Genomic DNA, 12,500 nt, shown 5'->3' with positions numbered 1-12,500 from the left:
AAACCCAGTTCTCACATTACCCCATAATGTCAAAGTAGATTTTTTTTTTGAAATTAATCATAAATGAAAAACTGAAAAAATTCTGTCAATATGTATTCAACTCCTAAATAACTTCAGGAGCAAAAATATGTATAACATCACATGATAAGTGTCATGGACTCATTCTGTGTGCAATAATAGTGTTTAACATGCTATTTTAATGACTGCCTCATCTCCACACATACAATTATCTGTAAGGTCCCTCAAGCGAGTAGATCATTTCAAGCACAGATTCAACCACAAAAACGACAAAAACCAGAGAGGTTTTCCAATGCCTTGCAAAGAAGGGCTCCTATTGGTAGATGGGTAAAAATGTTTTAAAAAAAACTGATGCTGATAATCCCTTTGAGCATGGTGAATTTATTAATTACACTTTGGCTGGTGTATCAATACTCCCAGTCACTACAAAGATACAGGCGTCCTTCCTAACTCAGTGTATCAATACTCCCAGTCACTACAAAGATACAGGCGTCCTTCCTAACTCAGTGTATCAATACTCCCAGTCACTACCAAGATACAGGTGTCCTTCCTAACTCAGTTACCGGAGAGGAAGGAAACCTCCCAGAGATTTCACCATGAGGCCAATGGTGACTTTAAAACAGCAACAGAGTTTAATGGCTGTGATGGGAGAAAACTGAGGATGGATCAACAACATTGTAGTTACTCCACAATACTAACCTAATGACAGAGTGAAAAGAAGGAAGCCTGTACAGAATAAACATATTCCAAAACAGGCATCCTGTTTGCAACAAGGCACTAAAGTAATGTTCCAAAACAGGCATCCTGTTTGCAACAAGGCACTAAAGTAATGTTCCAAAACAGGCATCCTGTTTGCAACAAGGCACTAAAGTAATGTTCCAAAACAGGCATCCTGTTTGCAACAAGGCACTAAAGTAATGTTCCAAAACAGGCATCCTGTTTGCAATAAGGCACTAAAGTAATGTTCCAAAACAGGCATCCTGTTTGCAACAAGGCACTAAAGTAATGTTCCAAAACAGGCATCCTGTTTGCAACAAGGCACTAAAGTAATGTTCCAAAACAGGCATCCTGTTTGCAACAAGGCACTAAAGTAATGTTCCAAAACAGGCATCCTGTTTGCAACAAGGCACTGAAGTAATGTTCCAAAACAGGCATCCTGTTTGCAACAAGGCACTGAAGTAATGTTCCAAAACAGGCATCCTGTTTGCAACAAGGCACTAAAGTAATGTTCCAAAACAGGCATCCTGTTTGCAACAAGGCACTAAAGTAATGTTCCAAAACAGGCATCCTGTTTGCAACAAGGCACTAAAGTAATGTTCCAAAACAGGCATCCTGTTTGCAACAAGGCACTAAAGTAATGTTCCAAAACAGGCATCCTGTTTGCAACAAGGCACTAAAGTAATGTTCCAAAACATGCATCCTGTTTGCAACAAGGCACTAAAGTAATATTCCAAAACAGGCATCCTGTTTGCAACAAGTCACTAAAGTAAAACTGCAATAAAATTCACAAAGAAATGAACTTTTTGTCATGAATACAAAGCGTTATGTTTGGGGCAAAAGCAACACAACACATCACTGAGTACCACTTCATATTTCCAAACATGGTGGTGGCTGCATCATGTTAAGGGTCTGCTTGTCATCGGCAAAGACTAGGGAGTTTTTAGGATAAAAATAAATGGAATAGAGCTAAGCACAGGCAAAATCCTTGAGGAAAACCTGGTTCAGTCTGCTTTCCAACAGACACTCGGACATTAATTCACCTTTCAGCAGGACAATAACCTAAAACACAAGGCCAAATCTACACTGGAGATGCTTACCAAGAAGACAGTGAATGTTCCGGAGTGGCCTAGTTAGAGTTTCAATCCAAAGTAAGTCTATGGCAAGACATGAAAATGATTGTCTAGCAATAATCAACAAGCAACTTGTCAGTGCTTGAATAATTTTTTTAAGAATAAATGGGCAAATATTGTACAATCCCTTACTCAGGTGTGAGTTGTACCCAGAAATATTAACAGCTGTATTTGCTGCCAACGGTGTTTCTAACAGGTGGGGCTGAATAATTATCTCAGGGGGCTGAATAATTATCTAATCAAGATATACAGTGCCTTCGGAAAGTATTCAGACCCCTTGACTTTTACACATTTTGTTACTTTACAGTTAATGACATCACAATACCCCATAATGACATCACAATACCCCATAATGACATCACAATACCCCGTAATGACATCACAATACCCCGTAATGACAAAGCGTAAAAACAGTTTAGAAATGTTTATTACAAATAAATATTACATTATTTACATCAGTATTCAGACCCTTTGCTATGAGACTCAGGTGCATCCTGTTTCCATTGATCATCCTTGATGTTTCTACAACTTGATTGGAGTCCAACTGTGGTAAATTCAATTGATTGGACATGATTTGGAAAGGCACACACCTGTCTATATAAAGGTCCCACAGTTGACAGTGCATGTCAGAGCAAAAACCAAGCAATGAGGTCGAAGGAATCGGAGACAGGATTGTGTCGAGGCACAGATCTGGGGAAGGGTACCAAAACATTCCTGCAGCATTGAAGGTCCCCAAGAACACAGTGGCCTCCATCATTTTTAAATGGAAGAAGTTTGGAACCACCAAGACTCTTCCTAGAGCTGGCCACCCGGCCAAACTGAGCTATCAGGGGAGAAGGGCCTTGGTCAGGGAGGTGACCAAGCACATGATGGTCACTGACAGAGCTCCAGAGTTCCTCTGTGGAGATAAGAGAACCTTCCAGAAGGACAACCATCTCTACAGGTCTTCGTGGTAGAGTGGCCAGACAGAAGCCACTCCCAGTAAAAGGCATGACAGCCCACTTGGAGTTTGCCAAAAGGCACGTAAAGGACTCTCAGACCATGAGAAACAAGATTATCTGGTCTGATGAAACCAAGATTGATCTCCTCGGCCTGAATGCCAAGCGTCACATCTGGAGGAAACCTGGCACCATCCCTACGGTGAAGCATGGTGGTGGCAGCATCATGCTGTGGGGATGTTATCAGCAGCAGGGACTGGGAGACTAGTCTGGATTGAGGCAAAGAATAACAGAGCAAAGTACAGAGAGATCCTTGATGAAAACCTGCTCCAGAGTGCTCACAACCTCAGACTGGGGTGAAGGTTCACCTTCCAACAGGACAACGACCTAAGTACACAGCCAAGACAACGCAGGAGTGGCTTCGGGACAAGTCTCTGAATGTCCTTGAGTGGCCCAGCCAGAGCCCGGACTTGAACCCGATGGAACATCTCTGGAGAGCCCTGAAAATAGCTTACAAAATATGGAATGCTTTTTCTAAGGCCTACTTTTCCTTTAGACTGTTGTATTGAACTGGTATGAAACCTGTTGTATTGAACTGGTATGAAACCTGTTGTATTGAACTGGTATGAAACCTGTTGTATTGAACTGGTATGAAACCTGTTGTATTGAACTGGTATGAAACCTGTTGTATTGAACTGGTATGAAATGAAACCTGTTGTATTGAACTGGTATGAAACCTGTTGTATTGAACTGGTATGAAACCTGTTGTATTGAACTGGTAAGAAACCTGTTGTATTGAACTGGTAAGAAACCTGTTGTATTGAACTGGTATGAAACCTGTTGTATTGAACTGGTATGAAACCTATCAACATACCTTCTGTCTCAGTATGACCACTAGATGGCAGCATTCAACACTGGGTATCACGGGGCGGCAGGGTAGCCTAGTGGTTAGAGCGTTGGACTTGTAACCGGAAGGTTGCAAGTTCAAACCCCCGAGCTGACAAGGTACAAATCTGTCGTTCTGCCCCTGAACAGGCAGTTAACCCACTGTTCCTAGGCCGTCATTGAAAATAAGAATTTGTTCTTAACTGATCTTGCCTAGTTAAATAAAGGTAAAATAAATTTTAAAAAATCACTATCAACACACCTTCTGTCTCAGTATGACCACTAGATGGCAGCATTCAACACTGGGTATCACTATCAACACACCTTCTGTCTCAGTATGACCACTATCTCAGTATGACCACTAGATGGCAGCATTCAACACTGGGTATCACTATCAACACATCTTCTGTGTCTCTCTCACACACCAACACACACACACTTACACAAGGGGTGGCTGTGTGTTATTCTACACACACATAACCGTCACACACAGACACTTTGTCACACACCCCTGAGCAGAACACAAGTCAAAGAAGTCATTGTGACTGAGAAGTAAATCTGATTACTATCACATATTTCAGAGATAGACATGTGATTCTCTCTCACTCACACACACTCTCTTACCTGTGCGTCAGCCTCTATGTTCCCCTCCTGTACCCCCTGCTGTCTGCTGGCCTGAGAGGAGAGAGAGCAGATCTGTCAGATCTATGTCCCACACATCTATATCCCACATGTCAGATCTATGTCCTACACATCTACAGTACCAGGGAAAAGTTTGGACACACCTACTCATTCAAAGTGTTAAACAAATCAAAATATATTTGAGATTCTTCAAAGTAGCCACCCTTTGCTTCGACAGCTTTGCACACTCTTGACATTCTCTCAACCAGCTTCATGAGGTAGTCACCTGGAATGCATTTTAATTAACAGGTGTGCCTTCTTAAAAGTTCATTTGTGGTATTTCTTTCCTTCTTAAAGCATTTCAGTCAATCAGTTGTGTTTTGACAAGGTAGGGGTGGTTGACAGAAGATACTATTTGACCAAATAGGGCCAAGTCCTTATTATGGCAAGAACAGCTCAAATAAGCAAAGAGAAACGAGAGTCCATCATTACTTTAAGACATGAAGGTCAGTCAATCCGGAACATTTCAAGAACTTCAAAAGTTTCAAGTTCAGTCGCAAAAAACCATCAAGCGCTATGATGGAACTGGCTCTCATGAGGACCACCACAGGAAATGAAGACCCAGAGTTACCTCTGCTGCAGAGGATAAGATCATTACCAGCCTCAGATTGCAGCCCAAATAAATGCTTCACAGAGTTCAAGTAACAGACACATCTCAACATCAACTGTTCAGAGGAGACTGCGTGTATCAGACCTTCATGGTCGAATTGCAGCAAAGAAACTACTACTAAAGGACACCAATAAGAAGAAGAGACTTGCTTGGGGCCAAGAAACACGAGCAATGGACATTAGACCGGTGCAAAGCTGTCATCAAAGCAAAGGGTGGCTACTTTGAAGAATCTCAAATGTATTTTTTTGTTTAGTTTTTAGTTACTACATGATTCCATATGTGTTATTTCATAGTTGTGATGTCTACATTGTTTACATTATTCTTCAATGTAGAAAATAGTAAAGAAAACCCTGGAATGAGTAGATCTATGTCCCACACATCTATATATACCAGATCTATGTCCCACACATCTATATATACCAGATCTCTGTCCCACGCATCTATATATACCAGATCTCTGTCCCACACATCTATATATACCAGATCTATGTCCCACACATCTATATATACCAGATCTCTGTCCCACGCATCTATATATACCAGATCTATGTCCCACACATCTATATATACCAGATCTATGTCCCACACATCTATATATACCAGATATCTGTCCCACACATCTATATATACCAGATCTATGTCCCACGCATCTATATATACCAGATCTATGTCCCACACATCTATATATACCAGATCTATGTCCCACACATCTATATATACCAGATCTATGTCCCACACATCTATATATACCAGATCTATGTCCCACACATCTATATATACCAGATCTATGTCCCACACATCTATATATACCAGATCTATGTCCCACACATCTATATATACCAGATCTATGTCCCACGCATCTATATATACCAGATCTATGTCCCACACATCTATATATACCAGATCTATGTCCCACACATCTATATATACCAGATCTATGTCCCACGCATCTATATACACCAGATCTATGTCCCACACATCTATATATACCAGATCTATGTCCCACACATCTATATATACCAGATCTATGTCCCACACATCTATATATACCAGATCTATGTCCCACACATCTATATATACCAGATCTATGTGCCACGCATCTATATATACCAGATCTATGTCCCACACATCTATATATACCAGATCTATGTCCCACACATCTATATGTATACTTGTGTATACTTCCGGTCCTTCTTTGGACACTGTGTTAACAACCCTCCAGGCAAGCTTCAATGCCATACAACTCTCCTTCCTGACCTCTGACCCCTCACCTGTAGCAGGATGACCAGCAGTCTCCTGAAGTGACCTGACGTGTCTCCTGTTACATCCTCCTCTAGTTCTGCATCAAACTCTGGAACACGAACACACACACACACACACACACACACACACACAATTAGTGAGTCAGTGTGTCTGTGTGTGTGTGTGTGTTACCCTGGCGGTAGGCAGCAGTGTGTGTGTGTTACCCTGGCGATAGGCAGCAGTGATGTCCTTAATCTGCTGGGCCGTTCTAGAAGACAGGATCTCAATCAGCACCTTCTCATCGGTCCCCGCCCCCTACACCGTGACATCAACACACAGTCACTATGACATCACACCGTCACTCACAGGATATGACATCACTAGTCCTGGGTCAAATACCTTGATGGCATTCCGTAGTGATGTCACATCGTAGAGGATGGGCGGAGTCATTAGAGCCACTACCAGAGTCTCAAACGTTCCCCCCAGTTCACCCTGCAGATCACCTACCAGGTCCTGGAGAGGGGGGAGAGAGGAGAGGAGAGGAGAGGAGAGGAGAGGAGAGGAGAGGAGAGGAGAGGAGAGGAGAGGAGAGGAGAGGAGAGGAGAGGAGAGGAGAGGAGAGGAGAGGAGAGGAGAGGAGAGGAGAGGAGAGGAGAGGAGAGGAGAGACAGGAGGAGGGAGGGAGGGAGAGAGAGAGAAAGGTAGAGGGATGATTGTGTTAAGGTTGTATTGTGGTTGTAGATTACATTAGAGGAGTTTATTGTTCATATGCACAGGGTCACAGATGTCATTACAGGGTATTGTGGTTGTGGTTGTATTGTGGTTATATTGTGGTTGTGGTTGTATTGTGGTTATATTGTGGTTGTGTTCTGACCTTGCCATGCAGGGTCTTGTATGCAGCTTTGATCTGCTGTCTCTGGCTGTTGCTACGAGACGTCAACAACTTCATGATGGAATCCTCATCGGTTCCTATGGCAACAACAAACACCATAGTCAAATCTTTGGTGCCATGGTTACTCCCTCAATTTGCATCACATTCAGACCACACACACCACTGACCCAGTCCCTTCATGGCCTTGTAGAGTATCTCTGCATCTTGGTTGGCGTTGAAGTTTCCACTGGCTCTCACACTGCCTCGACCAGCCTATCAGAGACCAGACACATAGGAGGACTGTGGGTAATGTAGTTCAGGGTAGACCAGAGAGGACTGTGGGTAAAGTAGTTCCGGGTAGACCAGAGAGGACTGTGGGTAATGTAGTTCAGGGTAGACCAGATAGGACTGTGGGTAATGTAGTTCAGGGTAGACCAGAGAGGACTGTGGGACATGTAGTTCAGGGTAGACCAGAGAGGACTGTGGGTAATGTAGTTCAGGGTAGGCCAGAGATGACTGTGGGTAATGTAGTTCAGGGTAGGCCAGAGATGACTGTGGGTAATGTAGTTCAGGGTAGACCAGAGAGGACTGTGGGTAATGTGGTTCAGGGAAGACCAGAGAGGACTGTGGGTAATGTAGTTCAGGGTAGACCAGAGAGGACTGTGGGTAATGTAGTTCAGGGTAGACCAGAGAGGACTGTGGGTAATGCAGTTCAGGGTAGACCAGAGAGGACTGTGGGTAATGTAGTTCAGGGTAGACCGGAGAGGACTGTGGGTAATGTAGTTCGGGGTAGACCAGAGAGGACTGTGGGTAATGTAGTTCCGGGTAGACCAGAGAGGACTGTGGGTAATGTAGTTCAGGGTAGACCAGAGAGGACTGTGGTAATGCAGTTCAGGGTAGACCAGAGAGGACTGTGGGTAATGTAGTTCAGGGTAGACCAGAGAGGACTGTGGGTAATGTAGTTCAGGGTAGGCCAGAGAGGACTGTGGGTAATGTGGTTCAGGGTAGACCAGAGAGGACTGTGGGTAATGTATACTGAACAAATATATAAAAACGCAGGTCATATAAAGAAATCAGTCAATTGAAATAAATGAATGAAGTCCTAATGGATTTCACATGACCGGCAGCGTAGCCTAGTGGTTAGAGTGTTGGACTAGTAACCGGAAGGTTGCGAGTTCAAACCCCCGAACTGACAAGGTACAAATCTGTCGTTCTGCCCCTGAACAGGCAGTTAACCCACTGTTCCCAGGCCGTCATTGAAAATAAGAATTTGTTCTTAACTGACTTGCCTGGTTAAATAAAGGTAAAATAAAAAAATAAAAAAACACATATGACTGGCTCCTCCCCTCAGCTAACAGGAGGTAGTGAGGTAGTGCAGTCTAAGGTCACTGTTGTTAGCTGACGCTGGTGGTTTTGGGAACATTGTTGTTTAGGGAGGGGAACCACGGAATGTTTCTGGAGTGAGGCGAACACAACAGAGTCCAGGATTCTGTCTGTCAGAGCCCAAAAACATCCTCCACACACAGCAGCTGATTGGATTGTAATGGAGAGGCTAGTGGGACCAACAGGAGAGGTGCAGAGCAGCCAGACAGGAAGGAAGGAACCAAAACAACAGGCCCAGTTCATATTGTTTATAATCCAGGCAGAAACTATTCAGACCCCTTGACTTTCCCCCATGTTGTTACGTTTCAGCCTCTAAAACGGATGACATTCAAATCTCCACACAGGACTCCAGAATGAAAAAACAAAAACAGGTTTTTAGGAATTTGTGCAAATGTAATATAATAAACAGAAACACCCAGTGGTGTAAAGTACTTCAGGCATTTGAGTATCTATACTATTTACATTTTTGACAACTTTTACTTTCCTACATCGCAAAAAAAAAATATATATACCTTTTTACTCCTTCCATTGTTCCTGACACCCAAAAGTACTAGTTACATTTTGAATGCTTATCAGGACAGCAACATGGTCTAATTCGCTCTCGTCAAGAGAACATCCCTGGTCAGCTCTACTGCCTCTGATCTGGAGGACTCACTAAACAGAGAACATCCCTGGTCATCTCTACTGCCTCTGATCTGGAGGACTCACTAAACAGAGAACATCCCTGGTCAGCTCTACTGCCTCTGATCTGGAGGACTCACTAAACAGAGAACATCCCTGGTCATCTCTACTGCCTCTGATCTGGAGGACTCACTAAACAGAGAACGTCCCTGGTCATCCCTACTGCCTCTGATCTGGAGGACTCACTAAACAGAGAACATCCCTGGTCTTCCCTACTGCCTCTGATCTGGAGGACTCACTAAACAGAGAACGTCCCTGGTCATCCCTACTGCCTCTGATCTGGAGGACTCACTAAACAGAGAACATCCCTGGTCATCCCTACTGCCTCTGGTCTGGAGGACTCACTAAACAGAGAACATCCCTGGTCATCCCTACTGCCTCTGATCTGGAGGACTCACTAAACAGAGAACATCCCTGGTCATCCCTACTGCCTCTGATCTGGAGGACTCACTAAACAGAGAACATCCCTGGTCAGCTCTACTGCCTCTGATCTGGAGGACTCACTAAACAGAGAACATCCCTGGTCATCCCTACTGCCTCTGATCTGGAGGACTCACTAAACAGAGAACATCCCTGGTCAGCTCTACTGCCTCTGATCTGGAGGACTCACTAAACAGAGAACATCCCTGGTCAGCTCTACTGCCTCTGATCTGGAGGACTCACTAAACAGAGAACATCCCTGGTCATCTCTACTGCCTCTGATCTGGAGGACTCACTAAACAGAGAGCATCCCTGGTCAGCTCTACTGCCTCTGATCTGGAGGACTCACTAAACAGAGAACATCCCTGGTCATCTCTACTGCCTCTGATCTGGAGGACTCACTAAACAGAGAACATCCCTGGTCAGCTCTACTGCCTCTGATCTGGAGGACTCACTAAACAGAGAACATCCCTGGTCAGCTCTACTGCCTCTGATCTGGAGGACTCACTAAACAGAGAACATCCCTGGTCATCTCTACTGCCTCTGATCTGGAGGACTCACTAAACAGAGAACATCCCTGGTCATCCCTACTGCCTCTGATCTGGAGGACTCACTAAACAGAGAACGTCCCTGGTCAGCTCTACTGCCTCTGATCTGGAGGACTCACTATACAGAGAACATCCCTGGTCAGCTCTACTGCCTCTGATCTGGAGGACTCACTAAACAGAGAACATCCCTGGTCTTCCCTACTGCCTCTACCATCGAACTTGCACAATTGGTGGCTGACTAAATACTTTTTTTGCCCCACTGTATGTATGTATGTATGTATCTATGTATGTATGTATGTATGTATGTACAGTGGGGCAAAAAAGTATTTAGTCAGTCACAAATTGTGCAAGTTCTCCCACTTAAAAAGATGAGAGAGGCCTGTAATTTTCATCATAGGTACACTTCAACTATGACAGACAAAATTAAGAAAAAAAAAAATCCTGAAAAATCACATTGTAGGATTTTTTATGAATTTATTTGCAAATTATGGTGGAAAATAAGTATTTGGTCAATAACAAAAGTTTATCTCAATACTTTGTTATATACCCTTTGTTGGCAATGACAGAGGTCAAACGTTTTCTGTAAGTCTTTACAAGGTTTTCATTCACTGTTGCTGGTATTTTGGCCCATTCCTCCATGCAGATCTCCTCTAGAGCAGTGATGTTTTGGGGCTGTTGCTGGGCAACACGGACTTTCAACTCCCTCCAAAGATTTTCTATGGGGTTGAGATCTGGAGACTGGCTAGGCCCCTCCAGGACCTTGAAATGCTTCTTACAAAGCCACTCCTTCGTTGCCCGGGCGGTGTGTTTGGGATCATTGTCATGCTGAAAGACCCAGCCACGTTTCATCTTCAATGCCCTTGCTGATGGAAGGAGGCTTTCACTCAATCTCACGATGCATGGCCTCATTCATTCTTTCCTTTACACGGATCAGTCGTCCTGGTCCCTTTGCAGAAAAACAGCCCCAAAGCATGATGTTTCCACCACCATGCTTCACAGTAGGTCTGGTGTTCTTTGGATGCAACTCAGCATTCTTTGTCCTCCAAGTTGAGTTTTTACCAAAAAAGTTATATTTTGGTTTCATCTGACCATATGACATTCTCCCAATCTTCTTCTGGATCATCCAAATGCTCTCTAGCAAACTTCAGACGGGCCTGGACATGTACTGGCTTAAGCAGGGGGACACGTCTGGCACTGCAGGATTTGAGTCCCTGGCGGCGTAGTGTGTTACTGATGGTAGGCTTTGTTACTTTGGTCCCAGCTCTCTGCAGGTCATTCACTAGGTCCCCCCGTGTGGTTCTGGGATTTTTGCTCATCGTTCTTGTGATCATTTTGACCCCACGGGGTGAGATCTTGCGTGGAGCCCCAGATCGAGGGAGATTATCAGTGGTCTTGTATGTCTTCCATGTCCTAATAATTGCTCCCACAGTTGATTTCTTCAAACCAAGCTGCTTACCTATTGCAGATTCGGTCTTCCCAGCCTGGTGCAGGTCTACAATTTTTGTTTCTGGTGTCCTTTGACAGCTCTTTGGTCTTGGCCATAGTGGAGTTTGGAGTGTGACTGTTTGAGGTTGTGGAGAGGTGTCTTTTATACTGATAAGTTCAAACAGGTGCCATTAATACAGGTAACGAGTTGAGGACAGAGGAGACTCTTAAAGAAGAAGTTACAGGTCTGTGAGAGCCAGAAATCTTGCATGTTTGTAGGTGACCAAATACTTATTTTCCACCATAATTTGCAAATAAATTCATTAAAAATCCTACAATGTGATTTTCTGGATTTTTTTTTCTCATTTTGTCTGTCATAGTTGAAGTGTAGGTCTAGAACTTAAGGAATGATTTGTACCAAATACAATGCTCTTAGTTTTAGAGATGTTCAGGACCAGTTTATTTCCTGGCCACCCATTCCAAAACAGACTGCAACTCTTTGTTAAGGGTTTCAGTGACTTCATTAGCTGTGGTTGCTGATGCGTATATGGTTGAATCATCAGCATACATAGACACACATGCTGTGTTTAATGCCAGTGGCAGGTCATTAGTAAAAATAGAAAAGAGTAAAAGGGCCTGGAGAGCTGCCCTGCGGAACGCCACACTTCACGTGGCGTTCCGCATCACCTGCTAACTGAGGGAGGGGCCACTACGCCTCTGCTAACTGAGGGAGGGGCCACTACGCCTCTGCTAACTGAGGGAGGGGCCACTACGCCTCTGCTAACTGAGGGAGGGGCCACTACGCCTCTGCTAACTGAGGGAGGGGCCACTACGCCTCTGCTAACTGAGGGAGGGGCCACTACGCCTCTGCTAAATGAGGGAGGGGCCACTACGCCTCTGCTAACTGAGGGAGGGGCCACTACGCCTCTGCTAACTGAGGGGGGGCCA

At 44.2% G+C, this 12,500-nt stretch overlaps 1 protein-coding gene across 1 annotated transcript in view; it reads right to left on the bottom strand.

The window, feature by feature from the left end:
* The window catches only part of LOC109885960 (annexin A5-like), a 55,042-nt gene that overhangs the window by 35,701 nt on the left and 6,841 nt on the right, over positions 1 to 12,500 (bottom strand). Inside the window, exons 3-8 of the mRNA XM_031815988.1 lie at positions 7,284 to 7,368; positions 7,099 to 7,193; positions 6,624 to 6,737; positions 6,449 to 6,539; positions 6,254 to 6,333; positions 4,316 to 4,366 (exon numbers count right to left, since the gene is read on the bottom strand). Of these exons, the coding sequence (XP_031671848.1) occupies positions 4,316 to 4,366; positions 6,254 to 6,333; positions 6,449 to 6,539; positions 6,624 to 6,737; positions 7,099 to 7,193; positions 7,284 to 7,368 (516 nt within the window). The remainder of the gene's footprint in view (positions 1 to 4,315; positions 4,367 to 6,253; positions 6,334 to 6,448; positions 6,540 to 6,623; positions 6,738 to 7,098; positions 7,194 to 7,283; positions 7,369 to 12,500) is intronic.

Source organism: Oncorhynchus kisutch, unplaced genomic scaffold (genome assembly GCF_002021735.2).
Source record: "Oncorhynchus kisutch isolate 150728-3 unplaced genomic scaffold, Okis_V2 scaffold721, whole genome shotgun sequence".
Lineage (NCBI taxonomy): Eukaryota > Metazoa > Chordata > Actinopteri > Salmoniformes > Salmonidae > Oncorhynchus > Oncorhynchus kisutch.
Note: the sequence above shows the minus strand (reverse complement) of the source record. Positions and strands in the feature narration are given on the sequence as shown.